This window comes from Zosterops lateralis (assembly GCF_965231275.1).
Source record: "Zosterops lateralis genome assembly, chromosome: 28".
Lineage (NCBI taxonomy): Eukaryota > Metazoa > Chordata > Aves > Passeriformes > Zosteropidae > Zosterops > Zosterops lateralis.
The window spans coordinates 196,145-218,828 of record NC_139788.1 but is presented as its reverse complement, the minus strand read 5'-3'; the positions used below and the strand labels follow the sequence as shown (position 1 = coordinate 218,828).

Below are 22,684 nucleotides of genomic sequence, written 5' to 3'. Positions count from 1 at the left end.
CATATTGTATTCCAAGTCACTCCGAGCAAGGACCTGTCTGTACAAGGAGCTTTGGAAAGTTTCCTGTGACATATAAATAATAAGCAACCGCAAAGAATCACTTCTCTTGCAGAAATGCTTGAGGCATTCCTACTGTACGTCTGTATTTCCATACTTCCTCTTTCCAACAGAGCTTCCCAAAACAGGTAAACTTGCTCCTGCAAGGGAAGGATAATCAAATTACAAAATCCACAAGTAGGTGGATTCTCACCTTGGCTTGGTGAAGGTCAACTCCATACATAGACAGCTTTTTTGCATTCTCAAGAAATTCCAGGTCTGCTTGGGCTGGAGTCATGGATCTACAGAAAAGAGAAGGAAGTGAAGAGCAATAAGGGGACAAAACTTGATTCAGCAGAAGAAACTCAAGTGAGCAAAAGGGGGACAGGTCCAGTCCCCATAGACCTGCTGCCTCCAGACCTCCCCAAACCCAGCTACTGTTCTCCAACACACGGACAGCTGAAACCACTCAGCAGATTCCAGCCAGGGAACCAGATAAATGAGGGGTTTTCTGGTAACAGATGGTGCCCTGTCTGCAGGAGAGGCACAATTTAACAAAGACACCCTGATAATGGAGGCCATTATCAATGTCATTGAAGTGTCCCTGTTAATACATTCCTGGTATATGAGATACATTAGCAGCTCTGCTGGGAGAGGATTCAGCTGCATACATTTCATTTTCTACCCTCCTTTGATGTCTTCCTTAGTGAGGCTCACATACGTCTTGTGTGTGATGTAAATAGAGGTTTGAGTGGCAGGAGGCAGGGCAAAGTCCACTGCAAGGACTGCAGTCTTGTTGGAAAGCCTCAGGAGCAGCCACTGTCTTGATATGTACCTCGTGCTTTGCAAATCCAGTAGCAAGAGACGGAGCACAGTCTAGCAGAGATTTCCCAGGAAATGTCCAAAGAACACAGGGATGTTACACTTGGGGACGTAGTTTAGTGGTGGGCTTGGCAGTGCTGGGTTAATGGCTGAACTCAATGGTCTTCAAGGTCTTTTACAACCTAAACAATTCCATGATTCTATCATTCCCACTGAAAACCCTCTAAAGTTTAAAGTTCACAGAATATGGACCAGAGATCAAATGGGGATGTGCTGCTTTCTCCTGCACATGCAGACAGATGAAATATAACTACATCTTGTACCTTGAAGTCTCCTTCTGATGAAGCCATGAATAATTCAGTACTGTGATCCACCACTTCTAGTACAGCAAACAGCCTTTGACTCCAAGTCATGAAGCTTGTCAGAGGCCCAGTACTTATTTTCCCTCATTTCCTCTCCTCTCGGTGTAAATGGAGGGGAATCAATTTAAAATATTGATTAGCAGGCTTGAGTGAGGTGTTGAGTGGTCACAGCCAGGGCCCACATGCACCCTTCCCACTGTGCTCCAGTTTTTTTCCCATCTGCCTGTGAGAAAGTCTCGTCTTTGCTCCATCTTTTCCTTTCTAGGAAGATACGCCCGAAGTAAGATGAGGAAAAGGTTTAGTTACCGTCACCCTTGAATCTGATACCAGGGAGACTCCCGGGAGTTGTTCAACCCTACCTGAACCAGACACACCCGCCCAGGTCATAGCTGCACTAGGAAATGGGTTTGTAATTCCTGGATCATCTGGAATCTTTCCACATTAGGAAATGTATGTTACTCACTAAATGTGGTAGAAGAATGCCCCGAACGGGCTGTAGGCTACAGCGTGTAAACAGAGAAACCAGATCCAACTACAATCCACAATTACATAAGTCCTCAAAGAATATATTAAAAAAAGGCAAAGGGCAAGGTTAAAACAAGTAAATTTCACATTTGCACATGAACTAAACCCCACTTTCATGGCTACTCTGTGGGGAAAAAAAGCACTTGTTAATAAACAATTGCAAGACTTCCCATCTGCTTTCTAAAAGCTTTGTTTCTTCTTCATGCAGGAAAAAGAGAATTCCTGCTTCTAAACAGATTTTGCCCTAAGCATTAGATTTTTTGTTAAAAGGTAATGTTCACAGAATCATTATAAAATCACGGAATGGTCTGGATTAGAAGAGACCTCAAAGATCATCTTGTTCCACCCCCTGCCACGGGCAGGGACAGCTTCCACTACCCCAGGCTGCTCCAAGCCCCATCAAACTCAGCCTTGAACACGTCCAGGGATGGGACATCCACAGTTTTCTGTATCTCACAGAGGGGGGGAATATACCTGAAAATCCCATTATTTCCCTTATTTCATGTTGCTGTGCATGATCAAGAACTCCACCTGCTGTGCCTTACCTGTATGTTTTATGAAGCTCCACAACCTTTTCTTCCAGCTCTTTTGTCTGGTTTGGGGCCAGTTTGAACTCATTGATGTAATCGGGGCCGTGGAGATCAGGGTCATAGTCTCCCAACTCTGACTGGACCGTGTAGGAGCCCAGCAGAGCCAAAGTGGCAAAGGAGCAGGGCAGCCGCCCTGTGAGGATGTCCTGTCTAAGCTGCAGACACAGGTAATACCTGGGGGCAGAAACGAAAATACTGTTCACAGAGAGAAATTTATTAACTTGAGGATCAGAATCCCCTTTTTTATGCCACTGATGAACACATGACAGTACTTCTTTCCAATTTTTACTTATTCCCAAGTTAAACAGAGTGGAGGACTGGAGGATTCAAGGTTACCTCCAATCTGCAAAGGGAGTAAAGGACACTATGACTAGAAAATCTTGACTATAGGTAAGAATTTACTTTTCTATACAAACACGCACATGGCAGAGTTATAAATGTCACTACTTTACACGTGGACTCCAGTGGAGAGTGAGAGCACCCTCACATCCACTAAAAGCAAACCAAATCCCCTCCAAATGGTGAAGACATCTGATCTCCTTGCTGAAGGAGGGAAAAACACCTAAATATGAAACATTTCTATTCCATATTCAGGAGAACATGGCCATAGGATTCCCAGGTAACCCACCTGGTGATGTCCTCTGTTAGCTGGGCAGGATCTGGCGGATAAAACTTAACATTGAAAGTAAAATCCCAGGGGCCTCCTGCAATGACAAGGGAGAGCTTGAGAAAAATAAACACACCAGGACAGCTTTGTGATGGTCAGTTGATATTAAAAAAAAAAAAAAAAAAAAAAAAAGCTGAGAATATCCAGTCTGATCTTCAGAATTTAGCAGAAGCAACACTGATTTGATACTGCTCACTCCCACAGCTGGCTGCAGATTAACACCTGTGTAAGATGTGATTTCATTTATGGCAGGTAAGAAAAGCAGGAGAAAAAAAGCAAGGCAGGGAAAATCACCTGTATTAACCACAACTTGTGGCAAAAATTAAATTCATTGTTAAGAAGCTCAATAACTGACATGTTTTTTCATGGACTGAAAAGGGATTCATGAAGACAGGTCAGGCATAAGCTATAAATTAAAACCTCATTCCACCATAAAATTCTGCTAGGAGTCTCCCAACCTCCTTTGGGATTTCAGTGGTTCCCACTGACACCCATTTTCTCATCCTCCAGGCAAGGAGCACATCCCCATTTCAGCACTGCACTGACAAGTGTGGCTTTGCTTCAGACAAACACACCCCAAGCTGTTCCACAAAGGAAATGACATTTTTTCCTAAATCTAGAGCACCCCCAAGTCCTTAAGAAGGACAGAAAGGATGCACAGACTGATGGAACTTGTGCTGATCCCTGCCAGACCCCCTCACTTGACCTCTCCCCATCCCGGTCCCCCTGCATGGCTCACCAAAGCCAAACTGGGGAAAACCACACCACACCTCCCCATGATAAATTCAATCTACTTACCATGAACCTGCTTTTTTATTTCTTTGGCAGGATCCAGCCACGTCTGTAACAGGATAAAAACATTCACAGTTTACCAGACATTCCAGAAACACCACAGAAAGCTGAAAATTGCTAAAAATACAGGGGGAAAAAAAGCCCAAACAATATTTGACACAAAGGCAGCCATGGAAACTGAAGAGATGGTGCATTTTTCACTACTTTTACTCCAGGCTGTGGTCTCAGTGGGTGCATTTCCAACCATTCACCTACCAGGGACTCAGATGGGAGGCAGGAGTAACGAGGGGAAAAAATAAAAGCAGATTATTAGAGCTGCAAGAACAGAGCAACAGGTATGGCCACAGCCACATCCAGCTACCAGGGGCACTTGTGCAACACCTTTTTTATTCTCCAGAACCTTCAAAAATAGGTAAACAGGACGAATACATTGATTTTAAGCACCCTGTCTCCTTACTTACCCTATTCAGATCAAAGATCAACAAGACTTTCTATTATTAGCTATATTTTCAATGACCTAATTACTGAAATAGGAGGAAAAACACCCAATTCCCGAGCAAGGCTGGATTTTTTTACAGGAGTGTGACATAAACTTCATTTCTTTTAACTATGACTCAAGTTTCTAGTAATTACCTGTGCTACAAATTTAAAAATATATCTTTTTCCCCCTCCTGTGTAATTTGGGCTTTTCTGGGATGCTGGTGCAATTTAAGCCTCAAAACACAATTCCTGCTTTTTCCATGGTCTGAGCCTGTCCTGCTGCAGGCACTGGCACTGGGCTAGCAACCCTCCTGGAGAAGTTACATTTAATCACCCCTTCATTTTCACCAGCTCTGAACAGGATTTGGACATCCAGGTCTCCTGAGGTGAAGGAATTAACTCATTGAATCCCTCAATCTAATCTCTCGTGACCAGAAGGACACGTAACTTCATGGCGGGGAGACAGCAATACTTACATTTAATCTCCTCTTTTTATATTCCTGCTCATCTAACAAATAAAAGTGAGGATACAAAATCCATTTAAAAGGAAGACTTGCTGCTTTTTTAGGGCCACAGCTTGGAGCAGAGCATCTCCATGGCTGAGCTGGTGCCACAACTGCTTGTTACTGGGGTGATCCCAGGGTGCAGTCATGCATCCCACCCAGCAGACAATGATGGCAACAGCAATTAACAACACTTTTATCCCACTGGGTCATGAATCAGCAGAAAACAATCCTCCCTTTCAGGGCAATGAGCTCCTTGCAGCTCCGTGGTGCCCAGCTGCTCCAGCCACTGTCAAGACATCCTAATCCCACTGCCACCCTCTGCTACGCCCACATGGGTAATTACTGGTCCTCAGAAAGTTTATTCCCTAAATATCAAGGTGAAAAATGTCACATACAACCCCTCCCTATCCAGGAATATGCCTGCTCTCTCCACCTGCTCCACACAGCTGCAGGTGAGGTGCAGGAGCTCATCCTATTAACACCATTTCACCTGTGAATCAATAACTCTGGGGAGGTCTTGTTTGAAGTTACAGCAGGAGAGAGATGAAGCTTCAGGTTTCAAAGTTCAATGAAACAAAAGAGAGATATAAAAAAAAAAAGGTGTTTTCACCCATCAGAGCAAACCAAACACCAGCTTGCTCCACAATGGAGCTGAATAACCCATCAACAGTGGCCTCATCTGCCCCAGCTTCCAGTTCTGGGACAGTCAAAAGGTAAGACACTGCTTGAGTCAAATCAAAGAAAGACCTTAAATTGAAACCATGAGTAGGAGCTTTGGTATAGTGTCACATATGTTCTTCTGCAGGGCAAAGGCTCAACTCCAAATGCTCTGGATGGCTCTAACCAAACCTTACCAACACTGACACCAGTTCCAGGGCAGCCTGACTCCTTTATCATTTAATGACATAATTTTGCAGTAAACTAATATAATGACTTTTCTCCAGGTGAAGACCCAAGTTCACTAAGATTCATTCTATGATTCACATAGCTTTTTTACTAAAATCCACACTCCCATAGTAATTTATTCACCACTTCTTCCTGTCTGATGACCTGCAATCCATATTTAGGGAGGACATCAAAATGAGTTTGAAGAGGAGCTTCCACCCCACTTCCTGCCCTGGGGAGATGATGCAGAAAGAGCTGAATCCCCTCCAGGCCTGCAGCTGCTTACCCTGCACGTTGGTGTGTCCCATATGGCCAAACCAAAGTAGTCTTCTTCCAGCAGATTGAGGTGGTCACAGACTTTCTTAAGTAGATCCTGTCCCTTGGCGTGTTTCTGCAAATAGACAAAGAAATCCTGTAGGACAGGGTTGGGTTTTGCCTTTGTTCACAGGAGAGGGGAGGAATAGGAATATGCACTATCAGTAAGGGGGGAAAAGGGACCTGAGTAGCTCCAAATTATATCTCCTGACTGTCTCAGAGCAAGGACTCCTTACAGAAAAGGGCAGCAGACATAAGAATTCCATGGAGAGGCAACAAGAACCAGAGTGGGTCTCTCTCCTCCCACCAGCTCCATGTCTGAAAATCCCCCAAAGCTGGACTTCCCAACACTCAGCTCAGTAGACACCAAGAATTTGTACAGGCTTTCCCTCCCAAGGTACATCTACAGTGTTGGTATCTCCCAGGTTCAGGCTGCCAGACGAGCAGGTGTGGATCAAGAGATCAAACAGCTGCCTCAACCTATACATTCCAGGGGCAACCTGACTTGTCTTTGGTTCAGAAAAAAGACAGTAGCCCATAACCAAAGCCCATGATTTCCATGATCTTTCCATCACCCTGCTCTGCTGATGAAAACCAGCATCTCCCATCTGTCTCATGCACCCAAAGCTGCTCATCACACAGGTTCCTGCCTCCAGAAATACACTTTGAGGATTCCTATTTCCTCTTTTTCTTTCCCCCCTATCCTGCAGAAGTGAACTGGCCCAAGGAACAGACATCCTTTTAATCCAAAAGCATGAAGGAAAACATCCCTGAGGCACAAAACTATGGCAACCAGAAGCAGCTCATTCCACTGGATGCTTTGCTAGAAGAAAGTGCAGTCCCAGTGACGTAAATCAGCTTCACTAAGCCTGCAGCTCTCCTGTCCATCATCTCTGCATGGCAACTGCTCCAAGACCCCTGCCATGTTTTACTCCTTGGCTTTATTCCAGCCTTTCAGCTGTCAGGTCCTTTGTGCACACATTGTGACTCTATAGGTAACGTAACGTATGTGTTAGCCTGGTTATTCCTCAAGGAATTGGCACTGACACAGGAACAGAAAAGCTTCCAGGGCTGTCAGTCAGAAAGGATGCCTGAAAGCACTAATTCTCCTTGGATAACGACATTTGGGCTGCTCTTTGCCTACACCTTTGCAATTCCTTCCCAATTAAATCTTAATAAACTCTCAAAATGCCAGAGCAGAGCTATACTCGCGCTAAAGCCGAGGGTGCTCCTCAAGTTAAGAGGGTCTCACTAACACATTGAGGGTCCCCTAATCTTCGGCAGTGCCCACCATGACACTCTGGACCCACAGAGAGACATTCCTCATGTCCTGCTCGAGTCAGGACCCCCCATGGCTCTCCCTCCACAGTGTCCATGACAGTATCCAAAGAAATCGCTGCAGCAAACCAAGGCACAAAGCCACAGCAAGCTGTCACCGGGATTTGGGAAAGAGGCTCCTCGGGGCTGCACAGTCTCCCTGGCCAAGGGGAAGGTGATGGGGGCAGCGATGCTCTGAGCTGATCCCAGGCAGTACCAGCAGCGCCATCATTACACAAACATTCAGCACTGACCTACTTGCCCAGGATCACCCAAGGTGATTGCTCCCACAAGGAGCCCTGTGCTCAGATACCCTCTCCTGTCCCATTTACCAGCAGGACTGAGGGAAAACAAGCTGGTGGAAGTATGCTTCAATGGTAAGTAACAGATTGTTAATATTCTGGACAAGTACTCCAATACTAAAATAGGGATTTCTGCTTGCTTTTTATTGCCCTGACAGCACCACAGCCCTGTGAGAGAATGCACAAAATAAAGGAGAAAAAACGCTCTCAGATGAAGGGGGTTGCAGTGCTCTAAGTCAACATCATTTAAAATTGTTTACTGGAAATATATTCAACTGCATGCTAAACACAGTGTGCTTTTCTTTGCATCTAAGCCCCAGGAGCTAAGTGAACCAGCAGCCTGAGAGGTAAAGCCACCTTGGGGGACTAGAAAAGCACAAATCAATTTTATACAACCCATTTTATTCAAAGCCAAGGAAGCAAAAGTTATTTAGACAATTGCAACCTACCCCAAAAACCTAAACTCTAGCCTCAAATGAGACAGATCGTGAACAGCAAGTAATATGAAGTTTGGGTTGATTTTTTTTAAACTTCCACCCACCTTTATAAAGTAAGGCACCCTGGAATTGTAGAACAATTAAAAAAAAAAAAAGATTCCTAGTACCCAGAGGTTTTTACAACACACTAAATAAGTTGTTACAGCTTACAGCAGGCTTGTTCTGCAGTAAAACCTGTCATGTAATTCCCTGGCAGCACATTAGGCCCCTATTAAATCGTGTTTGTGGTGATTTTTCAAGAGAAGCAGAAGGGAGAGGGAAGAGACAAGAAGCAGAACCAAACCTCCAAAGTACTTACATCCACAGAACACTCAAAAATGGTGTCATCCAGCAAGACAACTTTGCAGTACATGTTTTTGTGTCTTTTCACTGCTTTTTGGGCAGCTTTCAAATCCTTGTCTGCTTTAGTTTCCAGAGACTCTTGCTTCGTTTCTGGCTTGGCACCCTCTTCCTTCGCTCCCCCTTCTTCCCTGTCCTCGAGGTCTCTTCCCTCTGGCTCCTGGTCGTTCCTCCTCTCCTCCTGAGCAGGCTGAAACCCCCAATTTAGAGGTGTCAAACAAACAGATGAACAAACAAACAAAGCACGGAACAAGCACTGCAGGGCTGGGATCTCACTCAGAATTCATTATCCCACTTTAACCTGTAATCTCCAGGACTTGGAGCAGCAGCTGAGGTGACCAAGGAAATGGTACTAATTTTTAAAACTCTTCCAAGTACTTTTCAAGTTTTCATTTTGTAAAGGATGTAATAAAAAAGAAATAATGGTTGTTTAAAGAAATCAGGGTAGATTACAGCATGCATTCATGGTGTTAGTGACAGTACCTTCTGGGCTGGGAAGGTTTTTTCCCTCCCAGGCAGGACCCCCAGTGCTCCCACTGCCACCCTGGCATAGCTGCTGTTTCAGTGCACTGGCCCTTGGCATGACAAGGGGAAAATGTTTTAAACTGACAGAGGCTAGATGGGATATTGGGGAGAAATTCTTCCTGTGAGGGTGGGGAGGCCCTGGCACAGGATGCCCAAAGAAGCTGTAGCTGCCCCTGGATCTCTGGAATTGTCCATGGACAGGTTAGACAGGGCTTGGAGCAGCCTGGGATAGTGGAAGCTGGCCCTGCCCATGGCAGAAGGTGGGATGAGATGGGCTTTAAGGGCCCTTCCAACCCAAACCATTGTGGGATTTTATGGTAGCAGTGGCACTAAAACGAGGGTCAGGGCTGAGGTTTCATGGTAATCAGAGTTAACTGAGCAGCCCTCTGCCACCAGAAAGGGAAGGCAGCCTCCACACCACTGTCCCTTTGCCTATGGAAGCACTTTGTGAGCCAGTTTAATCCACTCAAGTAGCAGAAAGAGATGCTTTGGGGACAGGAGGAGGAAGGAAGATGGCTTTTTTTTTCCTCTGCCACTTCAGCAGGTTAAACGAGTTCACAGCAGCTGTGACGATGCTGGAAGGGGCTGGATGCAGCAGGAGCACAGAGCTGCAGCAGAGGAAGAGCAAAACCTTGTCTCTTCACCCCATCACATCTCATGAAATCACACCCAGGCACAAGTGCACAGAGGTATTTAAAAACTAAATAATGTCCACAAGCTGCTGACTTTGGTTCCAGCAGAACTGGGACAACTGGGAGCAGGGAATCAGTCAAAGCTCCTAATGCCCGTCGGTCAGCATTTATCAAATTGCAGCACCTCGCAAATGCTTTCACAGCAGAAATATCTGCCGAGTGTCACAGTTCAGAAAGCCACTGACAGTGATCTAAAATAAGAAAAAAAAAAAAAAAAGGCACAAATGTGTCATCTAAAATGAACAGCCCATGAAGAAAGGCTGGGATGCAAATTCTCATGGGCTCAGGACCAGCAAATCAGAGATAAATAGAAAAAAAATCACACATTAAAAAACCAGAATGGTTTGGGTGGAAGGGACTTTAAAGCCCATCTCACCTTCCACTAGCCCATGTTGCTCCAAGACCCATCCAACCCGGCCTTAAACACTTCCAAGAACAAGTCCTTCTTGAAAATAAAATTTCTGGGCTGAAGGTGCCTGAAGATCTCCACCTCTGCCCCATCCTGCTAATCCCAACCTTCAGAGGCATCAAACATGAGCAGAGATCATCCCATGGTCTTCACAGGCTCAGAAATTTGGGAAAAGAAAGGAAAAGCTGTTACCTACTACCCTCTCTACAACTTTGTAATTTTAAGGAGGTGGATTTACAATTATTGCCTACTGGCAATGCTCGAATTTGTAAAGTATTGCTCTAAAACTGAGCATTTGTGGGTATCTGGAGCCACTCTGAACTTAAGGCAGTGGTAAGAAATCCAGATTTCATCCTGTCTGGCTCCAGCAACACACACGGGTTCGTTGGGATGTAAGAAATTCCCAGCTGAGGAGAAGGAATATCTACCTTTTTCCACTCCAGGCTCAAGTAACAGCAGAGCTGTAACTACCCAAGAAGGAAGAGAGGGCACCCAGCACTCCAAAATCAATAACCAGCCACAGCTCAGTGAATGTTCCCTGGGGATGTCTCTGCCTCAATTTCTACTTTAAATTTTTAAACTTTGAATTTTGCATGAAAAATGACCCTGGCTGGAATAAGTAGACATCAGATACGTCCCAGGAGCTGGCTCAGTCCACGTGCTGTGCTGAAGTTCCTGTCTACATGATGCATAAGCAGAAAGCATTTATATTTGGCAGACTCAGCACAGCCCAGACCCAGCAGATGACCAAATCCTAAAATGTCATGCTTGCCCTCCTTGAAGTTGAAGAAATCCATTCCCAAATCTATGTACTTTTGTAATCTCCACCTTGGGCCACTGATCCTGCCTAGATCCTGCTCACACCAAGGACATCCTGACAATCAACTCTGGTTTTGAACTCAATGAATGTGAACCCTCTGAGTTACGATGTGACATCCCAAGCCTCAGTAGAGCAATGATTCAGCATGGGGCATTTTCTATTATGCTATGAAGTGTGACCCTAATTTCCAGAACAGGTACTTTGCAGGTCTGATGCAAGAGTGGGAAGTACACAATGAAACACAGGGAGCTGACAAGAGCCTTTTCAGCATCTCACGGCCCTTTCTGGTCCAGCTCACCAGCCTGGGATATGAAGTTGTTATAGCTCTGGCTACAAAGACACATTTTAAAGCAGCAGGGAGCCTGTCCCACAGAACGGGGTGTGTTACCTGTGTTTCTGCACTGCTCAAGGAATGGAGATCCAGCGATGGGTCGGTCTTGAGCTCAGGCTCAGGAGCTGCAATTGGGGCTTTCACCAGGATGTCTTCATCAGGGCTGGCTCCTAATCCTGCGTCCTGGTCACCTCCTGCCTCTTTAGCAGCATCTGTGTCTTTGTCCTCTTCGGACACCTGAGACTTGGGCCTCCTGAGGAAGGAGGAGAAGAGGCGGGAGAGACCCCGGCCCTCGGAGGTGCGATGCTCTTTCTTGCTCTGCTCTTCGTGCGTGGGGGTGTCTCCGTTGGAGGCCTTCTGCCTCTGGGGCTGTCTCTCCGGTGTTGGTTGAGCCCCTTCCTCCAGGGAAGCCTCTTGCTTCTGTGTTTCAGCAGCTCCTTCCTCCTTGGCTTGCTGCTGCTCTGAGTTGTCAGCGTCGGCTGCTGGGCTCTTTTCTGTTGTCATGATGATGCTGTATGAGAGGAGCAAAAGGGCTCAATACAGAGGTTTCCAACACCTGCCTGACTGAGCTATTCAAATCAACCACAAGCACAGGCAGATACACCATGTTCACCAGTCACAGAACCAGAGCAGAAGAGACCCAGAGGGATCATGGAGCTCAACTCTGAAGGGAATGGCCTGTAAGAGGATGAAACCCCGGCTGACTCCAGCCTCCAAAGACAGCAAAAGCAAAGTCATTCCTTTTGCTACAGTTTACTTTGAAGATAGTCTTTAAGGTCCCTTTCAACCAAAACCATTCTGGGATTCTATGATCTAAAACACACCAAATCATACTGCTGGGACAGGACGCATCAGTGTTGAGCAATTACATTGTTCTGCACCAGACAAATCCAGGGGAGCCCAGCAGGCTTTGGGATTCATAGGATATTTGCACTGCACACTAGAAAAAACGTCAAATGAAAAGGTTTCCAAACAACATGCAAAATGGGAACAGACTTCCTCAGAGCTTGTGCTATCAAGCTGATGCAATATTTATTTCAACTTTAGCCTGGGCTGTTGACACAAAAAGATGGAAATCACATGAGAAGAATATCTATTTAAGGTATAAACAGGACCCAAAATAATCATGCTTTAGAGAAGATAGAACTAATCTCTGCACACATCACATGTATCTGCAGCAATAAATTGCCACTGCTTACACTGAGCAAATAGCATATAATCCAATATGCCTCAATCTCCCAGCCTGAGACTCAGTGTATAAACATTTGCTCAAAATACACACTTAAAAATTAGGGCACATTCCAAGATGCCATCCTCCTACATTTTATCGCATTCATCAACTTTAATTTAACTCATCCTGATTGCTAAAAGAACCAGAGTGCTTGAAGGAGAAAAGCCCTACCAGCTCTTCAAAGAACTTTCCCCTTGCGTTTAATGCCAACATTTCACGTTATTTCTAATGCCATGGTTAAATTAGCACAGCATCACAGACCTTCCCTGAATTTGTTTCTGCAGCAACACAAATTTCCTGAGGTTACAGGGTTTGGTTTGGAGTTTTCATTGAGTTTTCTCACTTGGAGTCAGTCCCACCACCCAGCTTAGGGACGAGCTGCAGAGCTCATTTTAGCGTGGTCTCCTGCAGAAGCAGAAGACAGAATTACTCTCCACTCACCATCTCCCCTCTGTGAGATGCTCTGGGTATTTCCTAGCCCAGTGGAGTGGCAGAGCCCACTGAAACAGCAGCTTCCAACCTGCACTGATTCTTCAGTGTTGTTTCTACAGGCACCCAGGCCAAGAACCTGCATCATGAGCACCCGATGGACCAGGGACACTACAAGGCAAAGGGTGCCCAAACCCAAATGTGCCCAGATGCATCTAAGATCAGTCTGCAGAGAGCAGCGTAAGTGTGACTCGTCCTTGTAGCTCTTACTTCTGCTCCCCTTCCTCCTGCAATCCATTGCCACAGTTGCCACTAGCCCCATTAGCAACCCATAGCTTCTACTGCAGGGAACCCCAAACACCACACAGCTGATTTCTGCTCTTGTCAGCTCTCCAAGAACTCCTGGAGATGCTACAAAGTAGTGAAGAGGCCAAGGACTCTGTGCAGCCAAACATCCATCACCCCAAACCCACTATGCCAATGCCTAAGGCAAAGCTCCCAACGCCCCAGGACACACGGAATGAAAGGGATGTTCTGCAAGCCTGTCCCACCACAATCACACATCAGCAGCCATCACTCCCTGGCACCAGCTGTTGGAGCAGTCTGCTTTGTAGCTGCTTCCCACTGTGTTTGTTTTGAATAAGTACATTTGTAGGAATTGTTATCAAAATGTACAACCTTGGATGAGTCGCTCTTCAAACCAAAAAGGCAGAACCAAAGCTTTGGAGATGACGTTGGGGAGGGCACAGCTGAGGAGCAGCTCTTATCAGCCGCAGGAAGCCCCAGGGACAGTCCACAAAAAGAACGTTTCTTCTGGATGTACTTTTCTTTCTTTAAACACCAACAACTTGAAACAAGATTTGTTGACTTGTTTACAAGTTGCCGTGTTTCAAAGCTGCAGTCACGGACCTTTCCCAGCGCGGGAAGGTGGGTCTGGCTGGTGATAAGCAAACACCTCCTTGTCTTTTCTCCATCCTCCAAGAACCATGCTGCAGCTCAGCCAGCTCCCCTCAGCAGTGCTGGCGATGCAGAGATGGGCACATAAGTCCTTCCATCCCCAATAAACATTTCATAGCTGCCAGCACCAGTAACTCCCTGGGTACAGCAAACATCTTGCTGTGAGACCCGAGTGCACTGCTCCAAGGCGTGGGCTCCTGGCTGGTGCCTTCCCTTGGAAGTTTTATGCTCAGAAATCATTTCCTCGACATTCACTATCAAAAGCAAAGAGATTTGTAAGTGAGTAACATAACTGAGAGGTTGTCCATGGCAAGGGGGTGGAATGAGATGGTCTTTAAACCTTCCAACCCAAGCCAGTCTGTGATTATACAAGGAAGAAAAGGACTTTTCCTGCAAGGAGATGGGTGCCAAGTGGTGTTTTGTTTCCAACCCCACAGCAGAGCCGACACAAAGAGTGAGGGTCCCACTCCACTGCTCTTCATACCATCCCTTGGAGAAAGCACTGCCCACAGCCAAACCACAAGCAGGTTTTTATTTAAATTATATTTTCTTCCCTTGTTATTCCATAAGGCAATTCTGCTAAGCCAGCAGGTGCCTTGGGAGCTTCCTGGATGCTGGAGGAAGATGCTCTGCTACTGTATGAGCATTCAAGCAGTGCTGTTAACCTTCTGCTCTGAACTGCCACACTGTAAATACTTCACTTGTGGGGGGCTTTCTGTGGTAGAGGCTGAAGGTTCCATGTCAGACAGCCTATAAAAGGCAGGCTCTTCACAAGTCTGGAGTGGAAAAGGTGTCAACACCATGGAAATAAGCAAACTACAACAAAACTCAGATATTACTTCAGAGAGAGATTTCAGAGTAAGAATCTCATCAGAAAAGAGTACAAATATCTATTTATATCTAAGCATTTTTAAGCTGGAGAACATGCTCCAGATAAGAAGGCTTTGGCAACAGGAAGCAACCAGAAGAAAAACTGAACCCATACTGAAGCAAGGAAGGGTTAATTAGAAATCAGGAAGAAATTCCTGCTTGCGAGGGTGGGGAGGCTCTGGCACAGCTTGGACAAATAAGCCATGGCTGCTCCTGGATCCCAGGAACTGTCCAAGGCCAAGGATGGGGCTTGGAGCAACCTGGGACAGTGGAAGGGTCCATGTCATGGCAGGGGTGGAATGACATGGGCTTTCAGGTTCCTTCCAACTCGGTCTGTGATTCTGTGAAAAATCTAATTTATCGCTGTTTCCAAGCCTGGAAAAACGACTTATGGCTTAGTTGTAACTCAATTCCCAATGGCTTTGTCTTTTAGGGAGAGAAGAAAAGGACTGTCCATGGGGAAGGTTCAGTTCTTGGAAACACAAATTTTCTCGCAGAGATGCCGAACACCAGATAATGGGTGGGACAAACTGTCCTAACCTTCCTATGCAAAAATGTGTGGCTTCACCAAATACTGCTGCTCCAGCAAGAGCTGGAGACAATGATAAGACAAATTTCTGCTAAAAATAGCCAAAAATCAAATAGTTTCAGCAACAGTGTGGTGGGTTTTTTTTTAAACGCATTTCTTCCCATTTCATAATGTGTGTGAAAAGCACATAATTCACCAGGGAAACTACACAGAATGCTGCCTGAAATAGAGAACACAGCCTGAAAATTCAGTTTTGTCAAGACTGTGCATGTGCAACAAACCTGTGGGTGGGAGAGGAGGAAACTGCAGCTGCCACCAGCACGACTCACTCCACGTGTGTGTTATGTGCCCTACATGTGATTTTTACTACAGTAAAGAAAACACTGGACAGAGCTTCAAGCAACTTTATCTAGTGGAAGGTGTGCCTGGCCATGTCAGGGGGATGGAATGAGATGGATTTTAAAGGTCTCTCCCAACCCAAACCAGTCTGAGATTCTATGACCATAGCAGAGAGTTGTTTGCTTGGGGCTTTCAAACAAAGTAAGAAATTCAAATGCAATAAAATAAGTCTCTCAACAGAAATTCAAACAACTTTAAAATACTCTAACTACTCAGAACCTTTCAGAATTTATTTAATACATTTTATTAGAGGAATAATTAGAGCTGACATTTTATAATCCCTCTTAGAATCAACATGCCTCATCTTTCTGTGCCGGTACTTTGGATCCTGAACAAAAAGGATGCTGTCACTCAGCCTGACCTGGAGGGTAATAGGAGACTTCAGGACCCCCATTGAATAGGGGAAAAATAAACCACCCAACACAACAAACACAGATGGCACATTACAACTGCCCGGATTTAATTCTCACCAGACCAGCCCTGGTAATCTACTGCATGTCAGCAGCACCGTGGCCTTCTCCCATCTCTTGCTATCGTACAGCTTTCCTATTTAAATGAGGGCAAAAATAGTAGCTCACCATCTGCTGAAAGCAAATCATTTATGTCAAATTGAAGACTGGGCTTATAAAATGACCTGACTAAATGGAGCAGTAAATGCATTACAACCAAAGGGAATTGAGAGCTCCTCCTCCATATCCTCAAAAATCCTCCTGGATGCTACAGAATTCCTTACATGGAAATTCATGGGCTTTGCTCATTGGTGAAGTGCTGAAATTTAAATGAAAACATGTACTTGTCACTGGGGCCTTGTCTACAGCAATGGGTTTGGAAAAGCTGCCCGCGTGGGACCTGTCTGGAAAACTCACTTGAACTTGAGCAGTTGGACCCAGAACAGAGACATGGAGAAGGCACATGCACCAGACTGCCAGCAAAATCAGGCTGCTCACAGACTATTCCTCCTCCTAGCTGACAAAGAAGACTAAGAAAAGCATCTGTTTAATAAAAGTGCTGTTTCCTATTCAGTAGCAAGCAGTAACTCTCGGGGCTCCCTTTCCCTCTGCAGCAGAGGCCAGAGCAGAAACAACATGGTTTGGTCTCAAACACACAGTGTCTGACAGGGCTGCTTCTGCAGAAACAAGCCTCCAAACCCTCCTGGGGGACACAGGGGCTCAGCCTGGCAGGCAGTAGCCACTCCAAAATCCTCCTTAGCTGAAAGAGCCGTATCTGCCTGACCCGGCAGAGGGAGGGAGGGATCCATCCAAGCCCATCCCCACCCTACGAGCAGCTCAGCCCCTGCGTGGTGTAGATAACATCCTGAGGCTGCTCCCTCCACCAACCTCCCGCGGAAACGGGGAGCACGGGTACCCAGCAGGCACCAGAAAGCTGTGCAAAGAAAAGCAGCGGGAACGGTGCTTACAACAGCAGCATGAGCGAGCCACTCCATCACAGGGAGGCGATGGCAAGGACAGACTCTGTCCCAGCAGGTCACTCCATCACAGCCACTCCTGACTCCGCACCAAAGGAATACCCGCGGTGGCTGTGACAGCTCAGCAGAGATGACAATGCCACCGCTGAATGTGAGGATGGCTCTCCCTGCTACAGCATTCCACTTGTTAAAGCAACAGTTCAACAGAAATAAGCAATAGCTCTCCATCAGCTGAACAGGAGGATTTTTTCCATGAATTATTCATAAGGTGGTTTTTTTTCCTGCCTGAACACAGATGTGTTTACTTACACTGTGCCTCATTTACACTCAAGGTTTAACATAACAGGGTTCATATTCTTCCCTTACAGCTTCCCAAGAATGGGAGTAAAGCACTTTTCGCTTTTGTTGCTCTCCTTTTGGTTGCTTCCAAACCAAAGCTATAATTAGAAGCCCAGAGGGCCCTGCACGCTCCTTTGATAAAGAGCTGCCTGCTAAATAAATACCAGCCCTGCACACACGTACATACACACACAGAAGCCCCTGCCAGGATGAACCGCTGCGACGCCAAGAGCCAGAAGAACGTTTGATGCTAAAACCTCTTAACAGGCTCCATCACTGACTGCCCGGGTTCACACACACGGGCTATTCCTCACCTGTGTGCCAGGGACATCGCACTTAAGTGCTTCATTTGTTACCTCACGGCTGTAATGCAATTTGCATTCACTCAACTGCCTCAAATACATCTGCCGCACCCTGGTACAACGCCCCAAATTCATTAAAAATAACCATAATTATGCAGTTATTCTGATGTTATTAGCACACAAGAAATGCACAATGTTTGAACTATCTGAGGGAACCACTTACAGGAAGGACTGGGAGAACAAGCGGTAGGCTTGTCCTCTACCAAGCCCTCGTGAAAGCTGGCTGAAAAAGCTGGATTAAAGTGTCCTCAGCCCTGGCTTTCAGCTGGGCTTACTGCTTCAAAATTGCCATCAAATATCACCAAACTAACATGGGGTGACACAACTGTCCCCCTCCCAAGGCTGCACCCAGCATGGCTAGCAGGGATAAAAATCCTTCCATCTCCACCAGGAACAGAAGGGGAATGTGAAGCAGCAATTAAATACCATCATGTGCAGTCAGCAGTCAGTTATGGGCATGCAGCAGAGCAGCTAAGTCCTGCCACCTCCCAGAGCTGCTCCTTTCATGAGCCAATGGACTGCAGAACTGCTCCCACCCCCCAAGACTTGGCCTCCAGCTGTTTCCACCAGTCTGTTTTTTCTCCATCCAGCAGTGAAATCAGGCAGCTTTAGTTTTTAATCCCCTTAATTAGGGGTGTGCAGCAGTCTTCATTCCTTAATTACATCCATTGACACATCTGATGCAACACATTTACAAACAACCATTTTCACTGAAGATGGCTTTGAATCAAAATTGCTGTCAAATTCCCACACTGGCTGTGCAGTGTCACCAACAGGGAGAAGACACAACTTGGTGTTCTGGATGCTTTAACATGACACACAGCTTGGAAATGTTATTTTCATTAAGTAATCACCTGTTTCTTTGGCAGGATTCAGGTGACTCCAGAGTAGAGAAACCACTGGCAGTCTGAGGCTTCGGAATGGGAGCAGAGCTCTCAGAAGTTTACAGCAAAAAAGTGATCATTTCAGGTAATCCTCTCAATACTGACCCGGGATGGAGGGATGGCATTTCCTGATGCCTATCCTGATGATTTTGGCCCATCACCATTCAGTAGCTCAGTTAAAGGCAGACAATGGGGATGCTTCATTTCATCTGCTCAGCTGTCAGGAATCCTTTTGATCCTCTGGGAGAGCAAACACCCAGTGAGCACTTTATCACCCCCATTTCTGCTGCAGAATAAAAATAATGACGCTGACACCTTCTGCCTGCCCACAGAGCTGTGGCAGCATTATCCCACCGGGAGCCTGTGCTCACTCCTGCTTTGAATTACTGCCCCAGATCCCATCCTGATGCACTAATGGCTCACCAGGGCACAGCAGCTGAGCTCCAGCCGGCAGCCTGGCCTATAAGCAGGAGGAAATAGTGAACAGGATATTAAACACCATCGTGGGGGGAAGGGAAAGCACTGATTGAAAGAATGGGATGGAAGATAAGATGGTATTGTGAGGGTTTTTTCACCACTGGAGACCCAAGTAAGGATCGATGCTGGTTCCTGCATCACCCTCTGCTCAGGTCCGGCATCAGCCCAGGGTCCCTGCAATTATTTACGTGGAGGAAATGTACACAAACATCATTTTCTTCAGACTACAGAAAGGAAAAGGAAGTTGTGTTCACCCTCAGTGCAGCAGGGAGTGGTCAGAAATACACTTTGCACCCACATTCAGGGGCTGTTTGCTCATATTTTTGGTTGCCGCCCTCCTTTCTGCGCTGGATGGGTTGGTGTGGGAGGCTGTCACGGGTTGTGATTTCACTGAACAAATACCAACATGGCCACATTCCACCGGCTCTCAGAGGTATTTTCTGCTTCTTCAACACCCACCTTTGCCACCCAGCACACCATAGCGGGGTTAGTGCTGGGTATCACACTGGTGCTCCTGGATGGCCCCTCGTGTTTCTGAACAAAACAGCGCAGCACCTTCCCTCCAGCCACACTTCATCCTGCTGATCCAAAAACGGCTCCACCCAGGAGCTGTGGACAACATGCACTAAAAGGATCTCTCCTACCCTCCTGTCTGGCTGCACCAGACCTGCTCTTTCTTCCACCACTCCCTGATTCCCTACAACCTCCTCCCCACTTCCAGGGGCTGCCCAGGACTCTCTTCCCCACCAACTTACACTTCCCTCCCCAGTCCTCTCCCTTTTGTCCTGTATTACATGCCACACTGGGAGAAGTTTAACGTCCCTGAGGGAATCAAAGGGAGCTTGGGCATGAAGTCAGGTGGGCATGTGCACTGGGGAAACTGGGGCAGAACTCGGAAATTGTAAACCAGCTTTCTCCACTCCCACTGGTGCCAGTGCAACCTGCCATGGCACAGCCAAGACACTGCTGGCCACCAACCAGCTGGGAAGACAACAATAAACAGCTTCCAACTGTTTTAACATTGCACTATTTTTAAATAAATGAAGAGCCAATAAAGACAAAATATTTTCTTTAGTAGGGATAAAGCATATGCAGAAAACAGTAGGTGATTTAAATTTCTCCCTATTAAAATAAATTGTACATGGGGCTAGTGGTGCTTTCTGGATAAGCTACTGGCCTTATATACACAATTTAGCATCCCATTGATAGTTATTTTATGAATTAGGTCTCAAAATAATCTTCATTCTATTCAAAGTGTCTGCTTGTCTGTATACACACAAACCCCCAACAATAAAATGGTGGTAGGAACAACCACATGTTCTTTTGGAGAAGTTTTGCTTATTTTTCCCTTTTTTATATTTAAATCCTAGTTGTGCAATTGCTTCACGCACAGCTGAAACCACACTGAGCCGAAGAGTGCTTCATCCAGCTGGAAGCTACACAGACTCACAGGGACTCAGTGTAGCTCAGGTATTTATCAAGTATCAAAAGCAACAGCAAATTAAGAATAAACCATATTATTCTCAGTATTTTTGATCCAAAAATCAATTGGTCTTGTCCACTACTGAGGACTAAATGGAGAGCCCCAGTTAAAATTATGCTGCTAAAGGGCTGGGAGTCCCAGATTCACAATTCCAGACAAGTGAGGCACTCTTTTCACCATGCTGCTGACAGCAGGAGCCACACAACAATATTGCTGAAATCCACATTCATGCAGCACAAGGGAATAAAATGCCACACAAATCCTCTTTTCTGCAGGCTCTGGTGATATCATTGTTCAGGCTAAAACTGCCATAAGAAGACCCTTCAAATGAGGCCAGGGTGAAAGAGTGAAGAGTGCAAAAAGCATTGATGAGCTCACTCAGGTGCCCCAGCTAAGCGGCTCCTGCCAACCCCACTCTTTGGTCCCCCAATAAATATATTCTTAAATCACCTCCTTTGCACTTCTTTCAGGTTCTCTTTCTATACACACAATCTGAAGGTAAATAGTCACTAAGATGAAAATGATGAACGTACAAACGAGGTCTGAGCAGGTTGAGCTGGCTGGGAGGCACCTCCTCGCCAGTGTAAGCTGAAAATGAAAGTAGAGAAATGGGAGTCCTGGCAGTGGCAAGAAGTGTAGTTTAAGAGTAAAAAGCAAAAACAAGACAGAAACAAATGCAATGATCTGGTCTCTGGTTAGAACATCAGTGCACAGCCTAAGCTCACCCCAGCTTCCCAGCTAAACAAGCTGCAAAAATTCTTCAGAAATGAACTACAACTCCACAGCACTGATGTTTCATTTTCTTATTCCTAAGCATGGGAGATGCTTAAAAAGTATCTGCCTTACAGGCTGTGTCCCCTGTTCAGCACCCAGGGAAGGAGAAGACAACCTGCCCTGCTCCACTCCACAGGCTTCGGTTCGCTGCCTTGGCTTTGAAGCACCTGCACTGGACCTCGCTGGTGTCACTGCCGTGTGGATTTGCTATTTCCCAGGCGTTTTACCTGCTGACATTATGACTGCGAGCATGTTTGTTTTACTAAACCGTGCTCCTACTCTTTAAGCTACCATCCAATTACTGCTCCCAATTACTCAGCGCTCAAGAGCCAACATTAATTACAGAGTACCCTGTGAACAAGGCCGCTGTCTGCTGAACTGCACAGAGCTGGAGCATCACAGCACCAAGTCTTTCCTCTGGGAGGAGAAACAGATTCCTCTCTCAGTGGTGGATTAACAGTCCTGAGCATAAAGGGCAGGTTTGGTGAAAAGGACAAGGAGCATCACAGCTTCAACACCCAGATCTCAGCAACCCTTCGGATTCCCCAAGTATTCACAGCAGTAAATACCCGTTTTTCCTGTTATGGGATTCGACAAAACACAAGCACCAGTTCAAGCCTGGGGATGTTAACCCAGAAATCTCCGGGATTAAGGGCACACACCAACAACAGGAGCCAGTGCTGTGTGAGTTTTAAGCGCCTTTGGCAAAGCACTCAAAACCAAGAGGATGAAGACCCCAAATTCTATGGGAGAAAAGCCTGAATACCATGGCTCTTCAAGCACAGGTTGCTTTATACCAAGAACTGAGCTGTTCAGGCATTAACAACAGGCCTATAAGGTTAAGACCCAAAACAACTCCCTGTGCAGAGCACAGGGACACAGGAGCACAGCATGAGCTTTAGGAAGGGCACAGAATGCCCATCTGCCTTCACACAGTGGCCTCTGCAGACAGCAGCATAACAAGTTATTTGGCAACTCACATTACTTAGATTTTATAATCCCCCTAGTGCAAAACATCCTTCTGTCGGACTGGGGAAAGATCCTGTAAACTCTGGCCTCTTTTTTTCCTTTCTACAAATAGATCTCTATTGCACAATGCACTGATGCAGTGCCACTTGCATGAAACAGCAATATGCCAAAAGGAAACAGCACTTCACCATGACTATCTACTTATTTTTAATTTAATATTAGAATTTTCTTTCTCAAAAATGTGTTTCTCTTTGCTTGGTGCAGTGCACTTTCAAAGTGTTTCATCAACAGCACTGCAGAAGTCAGTATTGACAACAGCAGGGAAGATCAGTGCTAGACTTCT

At 45.9% G+C, this 22,684-nt stretch overlaps 1 protein-coding gene across 26 annotated transcripts in view; it reads right to left on the bottom strand.

Annotated features, from left to right (window-relative positions):
• The window catches only part of EPB41 (erythrocyte membrane protein band 4.1), an 80,916-nt gene that overhangs the window by 30,922 nt on the left and 27,310 nt on the right, over positions 1 to 22,684 (bottom strand). For 17 of the 26 annotated variants that reach the window (XM_083879250.1, XM_083879248.1, XM_083879235.1 and 14 more), the window contains exons 2-8: positions 11,270 to 11,706; positions 8,395 to 8,625; positions 5,952 to 6,056; positions 3,801 to 3,843; positions 2,964 to 3,039; positions 2,291 to 2,509; positions 251 to 338 (exon numbers count right to left, since the gene is read on the bottom strand). In XM_083879250.1, the coding sequence (XP_083735376.1) occupies positions 251 to 338; positions 2,291 to 2,509; positions 2,964 to 3,039; positions 3,801 to 3,843; positions 5,952 to 6,056; positions 8,395 to 8,448 (585 nt within the window). In that variant the 5' untranslated portion in view covers positions 8,449 to 8,625; positions 11,270 to 11,706. Of the gene's footprint in view, positions 1 to 250; positions 339 to 2,290; positions 2,510 to 2,963; positions 3,040 to 3,800; positions 3,844 to 5,951; positions 6,057 to 8,394; positions 8,626 to 11,269; positions 11,724 to 22,684 lie in introns of all 26 variants that reach the window. The other 9 variants (XM_083879238.1, XM_083879240.1, XM_083879255.1 and 6 more) reach the window with 1 other exon arrangement.